Source organism: Oryzias latipes, chromosome 9, assembly GCF_053564925.1.
Source record: "Oryzias latipes strain Hd-rR chromosome 9, Olatipes_Hd-rR_3.1".
Taxonomy (NCBI): domain Eukaryota; kingdom Metazoa; phylum Chordata; class Actinopteri; order Beloniformes; family Adrianichthyidae; genus Oryzias; species Oryzias latipes.
In genome coordinates, this window is record NC_136245.1 from 26316375 (window position 1) to 26336977 (window position 20603).

At 40.0% G+C, this 20603-nt stretch overlaps 1 protein-coding gene across 7 annotated transcripts in view; it reads left to right on the forward strand.

The window, feature by feature from the left end:
• Nucleotides 1-20603, forward strand: part of aopep (aminopeptidase O (putative)) — an 84848-nt gene that overhangs the window by 40439 nt on the left and 23806 nt on the right. For 5 of the 7 annotated variants that reach the window (XM_011478979.4, XM_078953120.1, XM_011478980.4 and 2 more), the window contains 2 exons: nucleotides 495-557; nucleotides 1504-1590. The exons of the other annotated variants lie outside the window; for them this stretch is intronic. In XM_011478979.4, the coding sequence (XP_011477281.1) occupies nucleotides 495-557; nucleotides 1504-1590 (150 nt within the window). The remainder of the gene's footprint in view (nucleotides 1-494; nucleotides 558-1503; nucleotides 1591-20603) is intronic. 7 annotated transcript variants of the gene reach the window in all.

Genomic DNA, 20603 nt, shown 5'->3' on the forward strand with positions numbered 1-20603 from the left:
TTATAAACAGTCTGTTCCCCCACAAACACACACACACAGCAGCATCCATCAATACTCTTGTGGGATTCACATCACTTGAGCAATGGCTCTGCTGAAAGCTTTAATAATGTGAGATAGTAAGTGCCGTGTGTTTGAGCCCACCAGCTTCTCTCCGTGCGTAGGTGTGTGTATGCATCACTAGCGATATGTTTTGTGGAGGAATGGACTGAGGTGACTGTCCGTCAAGATGCCTTCAAGTCGGCTCATTCTTGTTTGTCTCTCTTCCTCCACTTTCCTCCTTTCTCTCATCCTCCGGAGTCAAGTCGAGAGGTTTTTTTTTTTGGTTTCCGCCAAAGGAACAAGTGATAGTGCTACCACCCCCCCTCCACCGCCTCCCTGCTATCCCTCCCCTTTCCTGCTTTGCTCAGGCTGCCTCTCTGCCTCTGCAAAGCATTCCACTCCGTCCTGATCACTTGCCCCCGGCTCACTGCTCTCCCTTCTCCTCTGTCGCTCAGTGGCTGCGTGAAAGGAGCGCCGTGTGGCCACAGACCAGACTGGTGGAAGAAGTCAAAGAGGAGGTAGGCACTTATCTCTTCCTCTGATCGCTCTTTCCATCTGTTCTTCTCATCTTCAGGGAGTGGCGGATTCAGTGAGAGCTCTCAGATTTAAAATCCTTTTTCTTGAGAAGTGCTTGATATGATTACATTCGGCTTCTCATCAGTCTCTTCCATCATCAAGTTACTCGGCTGCTGTGTCTCCTCGCTTTCTCTTATTTGCATCTCTGAACTTCTGTTCCTTTTTTTCTTGCAATGTTTTGATTTGATGGCTCATTTCCACCTCTTTTTCACTTCATTTACCTATTTTTTCTCGTTTGCTCCGTTTTGTTCGCTCCCTCTGTCTGAGTGAAGTGCGGCGCACAGTGCTGTGCATCTGTTGCGTGTCATTCTGTGCTGCCTATCAGATTTCCCATAAAGCTCCCATGTTGTTCTTAATTGCTTTGCCTATGTTTTCAAATCCACCCATTGATTCTTCCGTTAAGGCCACTTGAAATCAGACCTGAAATTTATTTTTTATGTTCTTGAAGGCAACAAAATTAAGTGTTTGAGTGCATAACAATCTGTTAAGGACTCTTTAGAGACCCAGAACAGAATTTTGCTTTTTATTTAAAGCAGTTTGTTGTTGTTGTTTTTCTGCATAAATGAGTCGCTGTGGCCTCAACATTTACTTTTTTGTGTGAGATGTTTGTGTTAAGTGTCAAAAATTGTTCATTTACTTTTTACTGTCTGCTATATCGAAGAAAAGCTGCAATGAATAGCCCTTTGTGAGTTGTTTTAGACAAACGGACGCCTTTTATGTAGTACCGATTGAATTGGATCACTTATTCTTCGCCTTCTGTTGCGATTTTACCCATCACGACCTGTTGGATTTCCCCTCCCTTGCACTTTTTTTTTTTTTTGGTTTACCTCCACACAACCTCCTTTTCCCGCCTTCACCACCTCTCCCCCACCATCCTCCCTCCTGCAGGTTATAAAATGGATTCTGTTCAGTCGGACTCACCACGGAAAGGGCAGGAAGCGGAAACGACTAAAACCCAAGACAAACTTCAAAGAGGTAATCATCCTTCACTGTTAAACTCTCTCTTTGTCGTCGCCGTGTGTTGTTTGCCTCCATAATGTCCCATTTCTCATGTGGACACTTCTCATAAAATATGTGGGTTCTGCTGCGACTTTCAAGATTTACAGTAAATCTGTTTGTCCGACAACACAATTATCTGCATGCCTGTTTATAAGGTACTACCATTTACTTTAAGTCTGTGTTTACGCTTCGTCCTCTGCTTACATGTTTAACCTTTTAAGAGCTTGTGTACATCACACACTTTGTGCATGTGTGTGGTCTCGATTAAGGTATTTGTGGTGTCTGGGTTTGTCTGGCAAAAGCAGTCAACATCATTTCTTTTAGATCTTCATTTGACCTTTTCTACTCTCTTGCATTTCCTCTATTTTTCCCATGAATTCTTTACACTTTTGAGTGTTTCCTAGAAATGTAAAGTAGTTTAAAGAAAACGTGGGGGAAAAAAAGCCCCCGTAAAAATCCAGTATATACACGAATGTCTAGAACTAATTAAGACTCTCCAGAGACAGCTAATCCCCTCCACCCACAACCCGTCAGACACACTTGCACACGCCTGCATCATTTATGAACGCACACTGATCTGTAAACCACAGAGGGTTAAAAGTCATTAGCCAGAGTAAAGCAGTTTTTATAATGCTTTCAGAAGTTGCAGACATTTAGAAACCCTGCCAAGCCACTTATCTTTTTGTACATTATCTTTCATGATGCCAATAAGTTGGACTCCGTATTGTAGAAAACCTTTTTTTGGGTAGGCCCTGACTTTTTCTTGTTTACCTGACGCAACAGTCCTTATGAAGACATACAGATGTAGCGATATTCAAAGGAAATTAACAGAAATTCCTGCTGTGTTCATTCCAAACCCTCGTGATCGCACATGCTCTTATCACCTTTTACTTCCTTTGTAGTTGTTTGCAGCGTGAAGTGAACGAAATGCCAGAGCAGCCCCCTTCAAACCACCTGACACCTACCGTCTGGCATATTTTACAATGTGCACGCACGCACGCACGCACGCACGCAGAGGTCTGTGCATTTCTTAGAGGCAGCAAAGGGCCTCTTCCTGTTCGGGGGCTGAAATCAGCCTCATGAAAGAATAGCCAATTACTGTCCACTTGGCCATACACAATAGTGAGAAAGAGGAGGGAGGGTCTAATGGACGGACGAATGGAGCGAGGGAGCAGTGTGATACAGGGGCGGGGGTGTGGGAGGTCAGCGTTTGAAGTTACACCATAAAAGCCATCCTGAAAGGAAACACGGACTGACCCCCCCCCCCCCCCCCCCCCCCCCAGCATGCACTTCTCTCTCCGTCCCCTGTGGCCCTGCCCTCTTCTCTCTCCCCCCTCCCTTTGTTTCTATGAACAGAGCGTGCCCCATGGTTATACCAGGTGTATTTTATATTACTTCTGTATGTACTTCAAACGCCAAAAAGCCCTCTTTCTCCTCGCCCCCTCTTCTCTTGATCTACCTTTCCTTTCTTTCTCCCCCCCAGTGCTAGCGGCCTGTTGCAAGGCTATAAATCACTCAGCAGACCTGATCACCAAAGGCGAAGGGGGAGTGGGTAACTCGCCAGAGAACGGAAGGTAGAAAGGGGAGGAACGGTTGAGATGAAGATATGAGTGGAGCATGCAATGGTGCAAGAGAAATATGAAAAACACTTAAGGCCTTGTGCGGAGCGTCATTGTGCATCCCCGGTGGTTATCTTTTAGATCAGTTCAATTTGCAATGGAAAGGCTTCAGGATGAAGAGCTTCAGTGGAAAAACACAAAAGCGAGGGAAATGGCCGAGCAGATGATGGCGAGTGGGGAGAAGGTGATGACTGTATGGAAAGAGAGCAAGCAACAGTTGGTGTGGCCACGTTTGGGGAGCTAACAGGCAAAGTTGGCGTAAGACCAGGGGTGGAGTGGAAGCTGGTCATGATTATGTCTGATAAATGTGCTTTAGATTTAAAAGGATGGAGACAAGATTCAAAGCAAGTCAGAGATGAAAGATTTTGGAAAAAGTTTGTCGGGCTAAAGACGCACTCCGATTTGGATCTATTTTAAAAACGCTCCCAGTGGTCTTTGGCCAATATAACAAATAAAAAAGGTGTCATTTTTTAGAAAATAGTTTCTACAAAGCAGCAGTAGTTCATTAGAAATGTGCCTTTGAGTTGTTGGCGGGACCATGAGCAACACCGCCCCCCCTTCCCTTCTTTGTTGCTGAGAGCTCTCCGTTTAGGCGATATCCCGCTAGCTTACTGCCCCTCACACCCCCAAACGAACATTATTGGTGCAACAAAAATGGCGAGCAATATGGGAGCCATTCAGTTCTGAGTCAGATGCCAGCTGAGTCGAGGACAATGAAGACTATAGAAAATGAAGACGTATATGGATCTAGTCATCTACAAGTGGATGTGTCAGAATGGAGGGGGCAGGGAGTTTATTACCCCCCCAGCGTAGTTTCTACATCACTAATAGGCTCTTATTTTCAACTCCATTTTTTATCTGCCCCTTATTCATGCTGATTTCAATAAAAAAATAGTCAGAAATGTAATTTTAAGGTTTTTTTTAAGCTTTCTTGAGAAAAATGCCACAAGATCATGTTAAAAACACCAAAAAAACAATTTTCATCAGAGTGGGTCTTTACAATTTTTTCATCAATCATTGCTGAACTGTTTAATATTAGATTAGATACAATCAGAGGATATAAACCTAAAATATGACCACATAAGCACGCTCATATGTATTTATAAATGCACAGAAGCCAGATGTTCCCCATAAAGGGGCTCCAGATCTGGTCAACATTATAACCCCAGAGTTTATTACCAACTTCCGCTGTTCAAAGTTTCTGTTTAAAGTTATTGATTCAAAAGCACCTTTTGTGTGCACGCATCTGTGTGTTCAAAGTGGGACTTGCACGTGCATGTGTGTGCATGGTGTGCAGAGAGCGGTGTAGAGGGATATTAGTCACGCCCGCCTGGTAATGGGTCTAATTTTGCTCTTATTTTCATCCATGGTTGCTGTAATAAGGGGTCTGTCTTCCCCTGATGATCGGGACAGGAAACCCTGTAGGAAAAATTAGCGAGGAAAAAGAACAATATACTTCTTATTCAGCTCCGAGCTGATGGCCTTTGGAAGTTAAAATTGATCTGGGTTTTCTGTCATTCTTATGAATTTCACACTAAAGTCTGTTGAAAGAAAATATGGCTAAACATTTTAGGCATCAGTGCAACTCCAGCTAAGGTTTCATGCCTTAAGTGGAACGTGGAATGAATTTTCTAAAGATTCGACTTTTAAATTTAAAGTGTCATTCTGCTCTAATTTGGGTTTGTGTAGTGTCAAGGCTCCTGTTTGTCTGTTAGAATCTCTGCTTTTGGGGTACTGGATAAGGTTCTTTATATAGAATGTGTTTACGGAACTCTTTCTCTGGATAAACTCATTCTGGGAAATGGTGTAATCTTAAATACTTCTCATTCCTGCTGAAATTGTTCGGCACCGCACTATTTTTAGCTTTACGCCCATATTGGACTTGAGCAGCATCCCTGGATTTCAGCAGCATTTTCATCGACATTAGGTAACAGTATAGCTTAAATATTTTATTTTATTAAATCAGCAGAAAAACTGTCCAGTGAGACAGTGGTAACCCGTCTCACTGACGGCTCTCTGTGTGCCTCAAATGCAACAGAATTGGAGAACAATGAGTCAGTTTCCACTTCTGTTCTCCTCTGTCTCCTCCTTTGCACCTACATGGCATTCTGCACATTCCTGCTGGCTAGTAAAACTAACTGCAAACAGTTAGTTGGGTTTGTTGCTGAGGAAATGTCAAAAACAACAGATCCGGAGGGGCAGGCAGCCTGTCTTGCAGCTGAATTTAGAGCAGTGAATCGTTATCAGTCGAAGCAGATGGAATTCAATTTATAAAAAAAAAAAAAAAAGCTCCCATCATTATTATCCAGCAATGGGTTACAAGTGATTAGGTTATATATGTTATTGGTAAAAGAATGATTTATTTTTGGCATTTATTTCCTTTATGACTTTTCAAAAACGTGCTTTTTGTAGCATTTGCTGAGGTTTCATGTGTACCTAGTTACCATTGTATTGCTGTCAATTTGACTTACTGAGGGCACATATCTACTAAATGGGCCTTGCAATGGTTGCACGCCACAACGATTCAGAGGCTAGCTTCTGTTTTCTGGGCGATGATGTAAACCCAGGAAGAAATGCTGGTAGACTAAGCGTGGACTGAAATGTCTTTGTGATTCATTGGGGTTTGCTGTTGATGGTTGGACAGGGGAACTGGCAGTGGTAACTGGAGCCCCTGTGGGGGAGAGTAATCAGGTGAGGGGACATGATCAAGGGCTTCATCATTTGGGTGGGGTTCACAGGTGGTGCATGTAACTGAGACGGCAAGAAAGATAAAAGTTGTTTTACTTTGTCAGTAAGTTCACTTTAAAAATTATACTTTCTGTTTTTCTGTTTAAAAAAGAAGGTTGCCCATCAAATATTTTGTTCTCAAGTTTATTTCTATCATTTTCCAATCCTTTTTTATGGATTGTTTGACGTTTTTCTTATTGAGATATTACTGTGGTGATTTATCCTACAGATCTATCAGAGCAAACTCCACCTCTGTGCAGGGTTGACAAAGACAGAAAAAGAAACCCTTGCTTCCCTAACCCACGCTATAATTTGAAGTCTCCGGCGTTTAGCCTTAATTTGAACTTTCAGCCTTCCTCCAGACCTGAACGGTGTTTCTCCTCGGACTGATTTATGGTGTTTTTCATTCTTTGTGCTGTTTTTATGTTTTCCCAATTCCAAACATGAAGGGGCACCATATTCCCCGTCACGAATGCCAGATCAACAAACTTCAGCCGACTTCGGCTGATCCTCTGCTCTTTCTGGCTGTTTCAGCCTTGCTTATGAAACCGTGTCATCTCTGCTCTTAAACAAGACTTTATCAGGATTTTTCTGATCTAAGAAAATTCTTCTTAATTGCTGTTTAGACTCTGCAAACACATCAAACAATTACCTCTTTTTTTGGCGACCATTTGTCTGCATTGCTAACAGTCAGACGTGCAGCTAAAAGAACATTTTTAAAAGAAAAGTGACTCTTTTGCTTTTAGCAATTAAAAATACAGAATGCTGAGAACTGTTAAAATATTTTAGACTGTGTCTTACTTGAATTATTATCTATTTATTAAGGAAGTGGTGGGAAACAGTGGTGACTGGTGCTTATATAACCAAAATGTTTTTGTTTAAAAAAGGCAAAGATTTTGGGGGGAAAAAGCTAAATTTTTATTTCAGTTTAAGTATCAAGCAAAACAATTGCACGTCTGGTCTTTCTAACAAATCAAACTTCTCAAACTGAAATGATTTGAGTTGAACAAACATATCGAATTTCCATACGGATGCACACAGCCGGCCCGACTGCTGGATAGTTGTGTAAGCCAAACCGCTGTGAGGAATCTGCTCATCTCTCATTTCTAATTTCCCGTGCGCTCTGGTTTATGTTGTCATCTCCCTTTCCTTCTCCGCTGTTCTTAATCTTTTACCCCAACTCTGACTCTGCCCTAACTCCGTTTCACTCTGTCTCTTACTGTGATTTACTGGCAATGAATCAGGTATGAGGGAGTGTGCCGGAGGAGAGATGGGAACATTCAGGGAAATGACTGTTTCCGGCCAGACTTCACATCAGGATGGGAAATGGTCGGAAGAGAAAAGGCATATGCGTGTGTTTGCATTTGTGTGTGCGTGTATTCCTCCCTCTGAGGAGCAACTGGTGATCAGCTTAGGCCCTGTGTGACTCCACTGTCATGAGTAACAGCCACTTTAATTGTCCTGAAATAAAATAAGAACTGAGCTTTGCAAACATATGAAAGCACTTACAGAGAGAAGCTAAGAAATCCAACCTGCTTTCAAATTAAGCTTAAATGTCTTTTTGAATTGCAATACGAACTCTAGAAAAAGATTGGAAGGATCATAAATGATGAACGATAGGAAATTGTATTTGTGGTGATTCTAATACAGCGTGTGATTTACTTTTATGTGTCCAATTCAATGATAATCTCCTTTATTCATACATTTTTCCTGGCTTGAGCTCCGATGACAACTGTTGTGAGCTTGATGGCTTAGTTACTGTTCAACACATGCATCCATTTATCCACATGTGATTCACCACTTTAAAAAAATGTCAAAAATGATGCTTCTGCAACCACTTCTTCCAGCTGTTCCTGAAGGATGCAGAGGCGTTTGCTGTTGGCCTTGGAGATTCAATCTCTGCAGTGTTTTCTTGCTTGGGTATGCCTGTACCACGAAGGCATTTTTGCCAGACGTTTAAAGACCGACTCCAAGGAAAATTGTGTTTTTGGTATTTTTTAACATGTTCTTGTTTCTCATTGATGGAGAACATATATAAAGAAAATTAAGCTTAAAATTGCATTTCTTAGTAATTCTTTATTCAAACTGCAGGGGATAAAATGCCGTTGGTAAAAACCTGTAGCTGTGACATAGGTGCTACAAACAGTGGGCCACAAGCGCCCTGCTCTGCTTTATAATGATCATCCAGTTGCAGACAAATAGATCAATGCACGTCTTCATTTTCCTCATCCGCGCTGGCATCTGACTCAAAACTGAACAGCTGGATAGCTCCAATATTGCTCGCCATTTTTGTTGTACCATGTAATGTTATGTTGGGAACGTAAGCTTACAGGAGCAAAGCACACCATACTGTTGTCCATCAGGTCATTCTGATGGTTCAAAATTGTCTCACATTTGAACCTAACAGCCAGAGACTGAAACCCGTCCAACCTCAGGAAGCAGCTCCTTCTTAACTCAGGTCAGGCATTCCCCTCTTTTTTAGATAAGTCGAATATGCAGTGCTACACAAGTAGGTCAGCTGTAAAAAGTAAAAGAATGAAAAAAATGGAAAAAGTGAATAAAATTGCAATTTTTCGCTGTCAGATTGCTTTTTAAGATCCCCAAAAATGATGGCTTTTGCAGGTAGTTCAGAGGTTTCTTGTTGTGTGAGGTGACTGATATTTGGTTCTAATCCGTCTCCTGCTGTCATTATTAAGAGAAAACTTTCAAGCCATTAAACTGAGAAAGTTTGAACAAAGTAAATATTTTTCCTGCTTAAGAGCTTTTAATTTAAGCATCCATTTGTCGTTTGTAACTTTTTTGAATAACATTTTTCAAAAATATATGGGGTAAAACCTACATAGAAAGTTCTCATGTTAATGAAGGGGTTATATTATATATGTGGTGCTGCTCGTCTTGGAAAGTTGTGTCTCAACAATTCTTTTTTAAGTTATTTTTCCTGATTGCCGTTGAAATCCTCCCGACTTTCATTCGGAGCCACTACTTTTGTCTCATTTTACACCGCTGAAGGCTTCAGTGATCAAATGAAAAACAACGTAAAACATTGCACAGAACATATGAATACATGGTGGAGGGAAAATAAGGCTAGCTGTACTGATCTGGGGTGTATTTTATCTTGAAAATCTAATTTTATGCGTCTTATATCGCAATATTGGAAAGTGGCAGAAAGGAAATGGCGAAAGCGTTCAAATTTTTTAGCTGAACAACCTCAGGGCATATTGAAAAACAAGGACCCAATAGCCCACACAAGAAAGCATTGGCACATTCCTGTGAGCATAAATGGCCAACGCACGAGCCTGCCCTGCTCGCACCGAGCAAGATAGTAAAAGTGGAAGAACAAAAGAAACAGAGGAAAATTCAGGGAGAGGGTGAGTGCAGGTCAGTTAGAGACAACAGAGCTAGAGTAAAACAACAGATCAATAAGAGTATCTTACTAGCTTCATCAATTTCTGCTGGATCTGTTTTGGAAAGTGCTGACTGCTAAGGACGGCTTGTGTGGGAAAACGAGGAGATCGGTGTGGCAAACAATGGCTGTTTGATTCATAGCTGTCTTTGAATCGATGAGCTGTAGATCCATGCCTACATGCTAGTGAAACCATGCAGGTCACTTATCTGATTGTTTGAATAAGTAACAGTTTATGGCCTTTGTTGTGTGGCGTGTCAAACTAGCACACGAACCCCGGTGTGTCCACTTTTGAAAAAGGCAACTTTGTGCATTCCTCTGTCAATGTTTCTCCCATGTAAGAAGTTGAAGTCGTGCTGCGATACGACAGGATCTCTCTGTGTAAAGAGACTTAAAAGTAAAGCCCAGACGCTTCCCGGCTGTCAAGCTGATGAAGCAAAAAACCTGTTTTCCCGTTTGACAGTACAGCAAAGCAGCAAGACAAGAAGAATGAAATGAAAGGAAAATGTTATACGTGGTGCAAGAGTCAGAGATGAGAAGATTCTTGTTTACAGTTGGTGGGGGAGATACGGCCCCATTTATGTTGAGTTAATGAGGGAAAGATGGGGGATATAAAGAGAGAGAGGAAGAAAGTGGTTGTGAATATTTGTCTCATTTATCACTCGCCGGCAGTTCAGTGTTTAGGGTCATTTGAAGCTCATGGCGTGTCTCGTCTCATCTACGGACTCCCTGCTGCTTCAGTCTGTGTTTGTGAATGAGGGGTGAGCAGACTTCCCCATTCAGTGTTGCCTAACAAGCCTTTTGTCAAAGCGGAATATTTACTCGAATGTTTGCAAACTTGCAGACACATTTACACTCAGTTTTAAAGACTAGATGTCAGATATGATCATGTGATGGGATAGTTTAAATGGAATTGAGATAAAAGGACCCACTACAATGAAAAAGGTGTTTTCGGTGTTTTTAACATGTTCTGGTGGCATATTTCTGATGATGGAAGACATGCATAACAAAAATGATGCTTAAATTCCCTCGCCGATATTTTTTAAATCTATTTTAAACGCGTTCCCAGTGTTTTTTCATTTATGATTATGCTGTTTTTATTAAAAAAAAAAAAAACGGTGTCATTTTATTGTTTCTTTAGAGGAGCAGCCTGGTGGGGCAGTCTAAGCCCCCCAATTCCCATAATCCCTTTGTTTCCCTTCTCCTACTAGCTTACAGCCCCTCACAACCCCAACCTAACATTAACAGTGCAACAAATATGACAAGCAAGTACAGTTTTAAGTCAGATGCCAGCTCAGACAAGGATAGCAAAGACATTTATGGATTCATTTGTCTACAAGTGCATCAGAATATAGTGGAGCAGGGACCTCCGAGCTCTCTACGTCACAGGTAGAAGCTTTTTTCCAACGACATTTTATTTGCTCCTGATTCACAACAATTTAAATAAAAACGTATGTCCTTCATCAAGAGAAAAAACCCCCAAGAACTTGTTGAAAACACCAACAACACAATCATTTTAGAGTGGGCGTCCAAGAAATTTTAACTCAAATTGCATTTCTTTGTTCAATTTGTTGTAAATAAGGAGCAGATGAAAAAGTATGCAGTAGACAGTATGAAAAAGGTCATAGTTGTGATGTAGAAACTACACTTGTAGACGACTAGATGCATGTACGTTTTCATTTTCCTCATCTAAGATGTTATCTGGCTCAAGACTGTACGTCTGGATAAAGCTGGTCATTAAAGCCAGGTCATTTTAGTGGAGTATTACATCACAATATAATAGAAGGAAAGTGAACTAAGATTTTGATGCTCTGCTCTTTTAGGTCTCATGCTTACATGCAAACCGAGATTGAACAATCCAAACAGAATATTAGATATTAGAGTCTTAAGAATGACCTTGTCCTGCGACTAATTCTTACAACTTTAAGTAACCCTCACAAAAAGTGTCCACAGATGCTGCCACATGCAAAGCTACAAGCCCCGACTTTGGTGATGTGGGAGGAGCTATGGCAGGCTTTACTCTCAAGTGGTGAAAAAGAACAAACACTCATGCATGCACACGCGCACACAAACATCCCATTCTGAATCCCAGAAGCATTTGAGTGTCATTAAAGTGCAGCTGTGTTTGTCTTTCCAGCACACATGGAAAACACATCAGGGACTGAGAGAAAGGGAACAGCCTGCTGAATATGTCTGCAGCAGTACGTACAAGGAGAACACTTTGTCTCTCGCACAAATGCACATTGTTCGTTTTGGAGTCCATTCCAACATGAATTTAGACATTCGGTGCAAGGCGGTGCCATAAAACGCATGGCAGCGTGGAGGTCCCGGCGGTAAAACTGGTGACACTTTAGATGTGTGTTTAGTGGAGTCGTGGTCAATATCGTTCTGGGCCGTAAAATGGGAGCAGGCTTCTTTTTTTTTTTTTAGTGGTGGGAAATGAATCAATGCTTTTCACATAAAACCTGATTTAGGCATCACCTCACCTCTTCTGTAGGCACTGTACGTAATGCAGTGTCTATGTGAGCGAATGAGAACACAACGTGCTGAGTGCTTTAACATCTGTCTCTCGTGGTAATGACTGGGGAGGCTGCGGCACCCACTGACAGACACGAAGCGCTTAGCTTAGTCAAAAACACACTGAAACATACCATCAAGCTCACAAATAAGTAATATCAGCTGCATGATGTAATGTTCCCAGCCATTACTGAAATCAGTGCAGACAGTAATAAAACCAAAAGATGGGATTTTATAACCTTTGAATAATTTATTATTGAGGTTATAGTTAGTCAAAGTGTTTCTTTAGCATCTGTTCTGCAAAACTAGTAAAATAAAATCACATAAGTGACATAATACAAATAGCAGCTGTCTAAAAGGGCTGCATTCGCAAAGATAATGGATGAATGAAGTGGAATAAAAACCTGATAATAAAAATGAATTTGTGCATTACAGTAAAGTTAGCTAATCTATCTTTTTTTGTCATTTTTCTGTGATGCATAATTGAATAGTAAAGGCAAAACAAAGAGAAATCCGTGACACTTTCTGACTTGATTCCAGAATTTGATTAACAGAAATCATAGGAATATACCGTAAAAGATGCAAGGAGTAAACGTAGTGCATAAAAAAATTGAGTCAGTGTGTTCAATTACTTTCTTGAAAAAAATATGTTTGAAGATACTGAACAGAAATGCTGGTTTGGTTCATCTGCTTGATCATTTTTACAACATCTTGCACTTTTCCTTCTTTTAGTTTATGAAAAACGGAGTATTTTACAATTAGCAGGATCATGAGGCCAAATGTCCAAAGTTCCTTTGACAAAATAGTGTACAGCATAAAAAAACATTGGATACTTGAGGATCAGAAACATGAATTGCATGTTTACACTAGACTAAAAAAAACATTTCTTTTTTTTTTTTTTTTTTTTAAAAAAGCATGTTCACATTGATGCAACCTTTAAGGGAATCTACTAAAGTTGACATATTTTTTCAATCTTTATTAACAGGAAAAATACACAGATAAAACATTGTAAATAATTGTTTAGATTTTTAGCTCCAAATTATTGCAAAATCTCTTGTTTTCATCTCTGAGACAGACAAAAGTAAAGAAAAAGATAAAAATAAGATAACGTTATCACTTTTGAAGAAGATCAAACAAACAGTAAGGCAGATTTACACATGCAGGAAGAACAGCAGTACACACATCCAAAGGACTATTAGTGTTCATAGATTTGATTTTTTTTTTTTTAAGAGCTTTAACAAGAGACCGAAGTCATCCGTTTTTAATAGTTTTAAATAGTTTGTTTTCTGTTTAGCAGTTGTAAAATCTCACCTGAACTCTGGCGAGCACAAAACAATGGAACCATGGACATTCTGTCCAGAAACGAGGGTCTTGTTTGGCTGCTGCAGCTCATTGATGGACAGATGGACTTTACAGCAAACCAAAGAGCACAAGTGAGGCAAAGATTGTAAGTAAAATAGACGACGTGCATTTAAAGTGGGGCAAAAACAATCCCACAGCTCAAATCCTACTTAGAAAACATGTTGCAGTGAAGAAGTGAAGAGGCACATCAATGTTTGACAGCCAGATGACCCACTACTGTAGTCTTCCTCCCTTGTCAATTCTTCTTTTAAGAGGCTGCTATATAGACCCACTTGAATGAAAATTGTGTTTTTGGCTCCAATATTGCCCGCCATTTTTATAACACTGGTAATGTTAGCTTCAGGTTGGAAGGGGCTGTAAGCTTGTCGGTAAGAGTGTAAACAAAGGGATGATGGGAAATGAGTGCAGGATTTAGTCTGCGCCAAAAGTGCCACACACAACTCAGAGGCAACTACCTACCTCTGCAGAAACTATGTCCTCGAAAATGACACAGGATATCTTTTTGTTTTGCCTTAAGGTGGCATAATTATCATTTAAAGACCACGGGGAAGACTCTTTAAAAATAGAATATTAGATGATTAGAGTGAAACATTTATTATGTGATGGTGTTTTTTCCCCAGTTTGATCCTTTCGGTTTTTGCAGTGTGCGAAACCAAATCAAATGAAAGCATCAAAAATGTTGGATTTTTCAATTTTAACTAAATCTGCCCGACATTTCTGCTAGATCTTTGTTGTACAAAGTGAATTAATGGAAAGCACCACACTTTAGGTTCCTTTGCGTCTAATATTCTCTTTGATGTTCCTGCTGTTGCTTTCTCTGGTTTCCTCTATTGCCCTCTGTCACCCTCTAATACCTGCCTCTATTGTCTTCCTTTTTTTCTTGCTTTGTGTTCACGAGCGTGCGTGTGTGCGTGCATGGACATTTAAAAGTGTGTACGACTCCACAGCTGTGTCTTCCTTTCTGTCTGTGCAGCAGAGATCTGGGTTTATTCCATTCTGCATACCTCTGTCAGCTCGGGCTGGTTAAGCCCGGTCAGGCTGGAGTTCACACCGGAGACATCACACACTCCAACACACACACACATGAGCAAATGAAAAAACTTATGCAGTCATGCAGTTCAAGCAAAAGCCATAGCAGGAAAAAGACAAGACAGCGCACTGTCTTCTTCCTTCTTACCAGTAGATGTTATCTCTTTTCTGGAGGTCATCTGCAGTGCATGTTTGTCTTAAACCCTTCTCAATGTTATCATTTCACTAAACATGACTGAAATGAGCAAATCTGCTGGCTTTCTGGGGGCGTTTTGCACGGTCTCCATTGAAGTCTCTGCATGTTTTTTTTGTTGTTTTTTTAACTTTTAGTTAGCATGCTGACATTTGGGCCAAGCCGCTCTGAAATGACACAACAGGATTCAAGGGTATGACGCGCTCCGTCAGCTCAATAATTTACAATAAAGACCGAAGGCTTGACCTCTGGAATCTGTTTTTCTTCAGGTGTCCAGGTTTGTTCAAAGCCTGAAGAATAAACTGGACAGTTTGAGGTTTTCCAGGAAATCCGCAGGTTTTAGAAAACACTGTTAAAATAAACCATGTGCTCAAAAGAATTAAAGGAAACGAGAAGGGGGCCGTTTACCACATCTTTCATTTATTTATTTATTTTCCAGCTAAGATGATATTAACTTCAACCTCAGGCTGTTCTCCCCATCACTGGATAGGAATAGAACAAATGATCTGAGGAAATGAAACCAGGGCTATTTTCAGCCTCACTCACATTTCACACTTTTTCACCTTTTCTTAGAAAAAAACTTTTTTAGATGGTTCCCTGCAAGTGTTGCAGTATTGCGTTCAATCTGTTTGTGTTGAGCATCAACTAACTAGCAGATTTCTTAAGAATGTGAGAAGTCCGCTGTACTTTTTGCCTAAATTTTCCCCTTTCACTCCTAAAAGTCCCTAAAAACCAATCGAACTTTCATCATTCAACACTTTGGCTTAAAGGCCCATCAGTTGTCACACACCTGGGTGTGCAAAAATGTGACCCGTCCCCTGTGGGAACGGTGAACTGCAGCCACAGCCACACATTTGAGGGTTTAATGCCTCAATGCTGAGCATCAAGCAGGGAGGCATTGCTTCACATAGGATGCTGTCACATAGTTATTGCTGATACTAATGATTTTTTGAACTCACAGTGATGTGATGGACCATTCATAAAAATCAGTGAGTCAAAAAAATAATGTAAGTAGTAAGAAGTAATGCTTTAAAATAAGCAGTTTTTCGTACTAAAATAATTTTCAATAAATATTTCAATATTCTGTCCCATACTGACCAGACAAAACAATCCTGGTTCTTTTTTAGTGCGCATTCACGGTATGTTTGATTCTCACCAGGTTTATAGGTTTGGATAGTCCACTTTTGTGCCATGTGAAAGTTCACCTGAATTCAAGACCTGCTCTGTTGGAGGATCCTGGTTCTGTTGAGAGGGAACTGTGGAAGTGAAGCAAAGGAAGTAAACGATAGAAGCACAGAAAATTACAATTACCTGGAAAAACAGCTCAAGGCGTGAAACTGAAGAGGCTACTCCAGAGGTCTGCAACCTTTAGCACTAAAAGAGCACTAAAAGAGCCAGCCTGAGCCAAAAAGTTCCACCTTACAGTTTAAGAAAATACACTTCATTTTATCGTTTTGTGGCCACTAAGCCATTCATTCCATGTAGTTTTTACATATTTATAATCATTGAATTTTGAAGTGTGATAATTTTCTTTATAGAACAGTTTGAACTTATTTTTGACAGCACTACATGCAAGTTCATTTCAAAATAAAATTCAATGCATCAAAGAAGACCCCCTTCTGCTACAACAGCTCTACCTCAAATAAAAATGCAACAGAGTCAAACATGGCATTTACTATTATGACTTTGGTAAACAACATTAGTGTAGAATCCACTTTCATCCACTCATGTGCTTTAAGCTCATTTTAATAATAAACCACTCTGACAGTAGAATGTATCAAGCTTTTCTTAAGCTATTCAGAGTCAATTCTGTCCATATGCCACACTGAAGAACATTTTTTAATGAAACATGAGTTATTTTTGCAGCTAATTTTTCTACATAGAAATAAGACGACTGGATATCTTAGGCACCGCCTTTTTCTCCTTGTGGGTGCCACCCATTCTTTGGTTTGGTCAGATAATACGGCCCCCAACTGATTCCAGGCAGTGGACTCTGCTTCAGTTTCTGATTCACTTCTGGGACAGCAAACTAAATTAGACGTAGGTCTGAAAGTTATTGACATTCTCCGCCTATTCAGACCACTTCAATGAGCATTCTGGTGTGAACGCAGAAATCAAAAATCACAAGGAGATGTTGAAATTTGTGTGAGGTGGTTTTGATTGACAGGTCAGAAAATCAACACATGGTGTTTCACTGACCACAACAATATATATCTTTACTTTGCTGCCTTCACATCAGCATTAGCGTGTTTTTCCATCAGTGTTGTTTCAGTTGCCTGGTTATTATTAACCAATTAGATGAGCCAGATTAAAGTATCAATTAAAATGACAGATTTTTTTCATTCAAATATAGAAAGTCTTCACATTTGAAATGAATCTATACGCATGGACATTTTTTCCACTCCTCCTCACTCCCGTTTGTCATCATTCCTCTCTTGTCGTCGTAATGTGATTAAAAAGAAATTACCTCCCATCCCACTGGAATTCCACAGAATTACGGGATCCATTATGATCTCAGAAATTGTCAGTAAAATATTGCTCAGCCTAATTAGGATTCCCCAAGTTGTAAAATATGAGATTTTGAAGCCATATTGTTTGAAATCTGTCTGAAAACTGCTGGCCACTGTGGATCATTTCTTTAAGTTAACTTAAATTCACTGCAAAAACAAAACAAAACTTCATAAGTGCTTTTATTTTAGAGCTTTTTGGGTGGAAATTATTTTAACTCACCTTTAATTAAAAAAAAAAACTAAAAGTCATAAGTTTGCTCATCGTTTTTAGGCTGAAATCAAGCAGGTTGTTTGTGTCACTGAAGTACAACTGCTACAGATTAAGTCCCAGTTTAATTTCAAAAGCATCTTTCTTACAAAGGCCTAAGGATGGTGCAGGGGCAAAACAGCCACCACTGAGAGCTGAGTTCAATCCCTTTCTCAGCCGCCCTTTGGATTCATGCTGTGAGGGTAAAATGCTCCATTAAGGCTGTTTGTACCCTTCCTATAAAGACTGTTGAGTCAATAGAAAAAAGAATGTCTTTTTATCTACCTCTCCATCCATTATGGTGCAAGCAGCGATCCAGCCTTGCTAGAAGAGAATGCACTTTGCAAAACAGGAAAAAAAAGAAAAGAGTCAGACAAAAATGACATATAAGCCTTTTAAAGAGGGTTTTGTGTTTGAGACGTTGTTTGTGTCTCTTCTGGGAATGAAACAACAGATCATGGGAGTGGAGGGCAGAGGAATGGGAAGAGGGAGGATAGGGAGGCATCCACTGGAGACGGCAAGATTTGCAGCTTGCGTCAAAGCACAAAGTGCCAGAGATTAATTAAATGTTCCCATTTTTTTGGAGGTGTGCATGACTGAATGACAATGAGTTAGAGCGGTGATGAGTTGGAGAGGAAACATGCTAATTGCCTTTGTGATTAGCCAAATTGCACTAACATGGATTTTTACATAACAAGGACCCCACCTTCTGCAGACGCACAAAGAAAGAACAAAGCGGTGAAAGGCCAAAAAAAAAAAGCGATCTGATGAGTGGTAGACATATGTGGCCGGTGCGTGCCAGCTCACTGGTTTAGTGAAGCTGTTAATGTTGTGTTTGTGTCGTTTTCTTGCCCTGTTGGTTTCCCTTCAACACGAATAGCTGTTCCCATCACAGAAACCAGCTCACAGAGGATCAGTTAGACCCTCAAAGTTCTCATCTTGTGATGATCAGGGATTCGGTCACACACTGTGCATTTCTGTTGCTTTTAAACCCAATGCTGGCATGTTGTGCTTGTGTTAATGTATAACAAGAAGTAAACAACTTAATACCTAACTACAATAGTATAGTTCAGAGTTGACAATTTAACTTCTTAAAGACTTACACCAATGAAAATTCAGTTTTGGGTTGTTTTAACATGTTTTGATATTTTTCTGATGATGGAGGACATCTATAAAGAATATTAAGCTTAAATTTGTCTTTCTGCTTATTTCTTTACTCAAATTGCTGTGAATCAGGAGCAAACAGAACATGCAGTGTGTGTGATGTAGAAAATATGTTGGGTGGGCCTCCAGCTCCGCTCCATTCTGATGCATCCACTTGCAGACAAATAGATCCACGAACGTCTTTCTTTTCCTCGTCTGAGCTGGGATCTGGATTAAAACTGTATGGCTGGATAGCTCCAATACAGCTCACCATTTTTGTTGCATTGGTAAGGCTTAGTTGAGGTTGTGGGGGGCTGTAAGCTAGCAGAAGAGAGTGAAAACAGAGAGCTCTCAGCAATAGGGAGGGGAAGGGGGCGGGGTTCACTGCCTCAACTCAGAGGCAAATTCGTAATGAACTTCTAGCATTCTGCAGAAACTGTTTTTAATTTTTTTGTTTTTATTGCATAATTAGGACCACCGGGTACGCTTTTTTAATAGATCAAAAAATGATTGGAGTGGGTTTCTCAGTTTTCCCATAAGTCCTTTCTCCCTCAAATGTATTTTTTAATTCTTGTAGGGATTTTTTGAAAAAAAATGTTGTTTTTTTAAATTATGCATTTTTTCTAAATGTTTTGATCAATTTTTTCTCATGAGTGTATCATCACACAAACACATTTCTTAACACTTGGATTGGCACTCAGAGCTCATTGTCACATTCAAAGCAGTCACACATTACCGTCTAGTATCTGCAGCTGCCGTGTTTTTTGATTAGAGCCGTCGCCAATCGACAAAGCAAAATAAAAAAACGAGTGCCATTAGTGATTAAATTACAGATACTCAGTCGGAGTTGCCGGACTTGGTTGAGGTCATCTGACCGGAGATCATGGCAACGCGGCAGGTGTGACATCATTTGAGGAAAAGATAAAGGAACACAGCTTGGATGCGCAAGTTTAAAGGGCAACATTTGAATCATAGATAACTTTTACTATCTCTTTTGTGTTCCAAGCCATTACCTCAAATTGGTTTACAAACCCTGTGTCAGCAGGTCGTTTTATGTCTTATTAGCCCTCATGGACCTACAGGATATCATATCCCCTTTGAATTCATTCTTATCTAAATTCACTTTTACCATTTACAGCCTCCTGTCTCTGCTCGTGTATCGTTCTCTGAGTTCTCACATACATGCTGAAAGAGGCTTTGTGAGTGTACATGTGATACCGCAGCGTCCAGCAGCTAGAACTGCATTTACATGAGGAACATACTTTTTTACTCAGCAGAAAGCTGCCTGACTTTACCAGCAGTTTGGTAACCAAGTGACAATCAGCTTTCCTGAGTTGCCAAGTTTTTCAGATGTCGTGTAAACAAATGTCAAATCTATCCTTTCAAATAATGTAAGACTAGTAGGGAAGCATTGTTTGCAATGATAGACTGTAACCAGGGAAACTTGGTTTTTATTCCAGCACACATAACTGTATTCTTAACCTTGATAAAGCATGTTTCCCAACCTAAAATCCAACAAAAGAAAGAAAAGAAAAATCTGATTTATATTAAATTTGGGAAACAGGAGCAGAACATTCTTGATTGTGCTTATATGCTACATAAAAAACCTGGCATGCACAGAGAAACCAGGGAAACTGAGGTAATTTATGCACTGAGAAAAGGATTTTTACTGGAAATCTAACTTTTATTTATCCGTCACAAGTTTTTATGCAAGCATACAGTTCATAACATTTGACTTCACAGACAAGAGACACAGCTTTTCTTTTGTGTGTGCAAGAGAATGGCTGGTGCTGTTAAAAAACAGCATGACGGACAGCTCTTTGGTTAAGGTGCATGTGTTTCACCAATGAGCTCCGACACCTGATGGTGTCTTTCACAGAAAATCTGCATGAAACAAAAAGACGGCTCGATCTGATTCATGACATATGGATTATTACAATGTTTTGGTTTTCGTCTACCTTTGGGTTACCGCTAGTTTCCAGCACGGCTCCTGCTTTTCATAAAAAAAAGATCTTGAAGTTTAGGAACTTGATGGATAATGTTATTTAGTTATTTTTCTTCTGATATCCTGTTTTCAATCATGAATAAGTATGGTAGCCCTGAAGTGCCAATCACTTCAACAAATATGCAAACATTTATGAAAGATCACAAATCATCGTGAAAAATGTTTTTTAAAGAATTGAAAACAAAATTCAAGAAACCAAAACCTAATTACAAGAAAATGAAACCAAATAAAAAT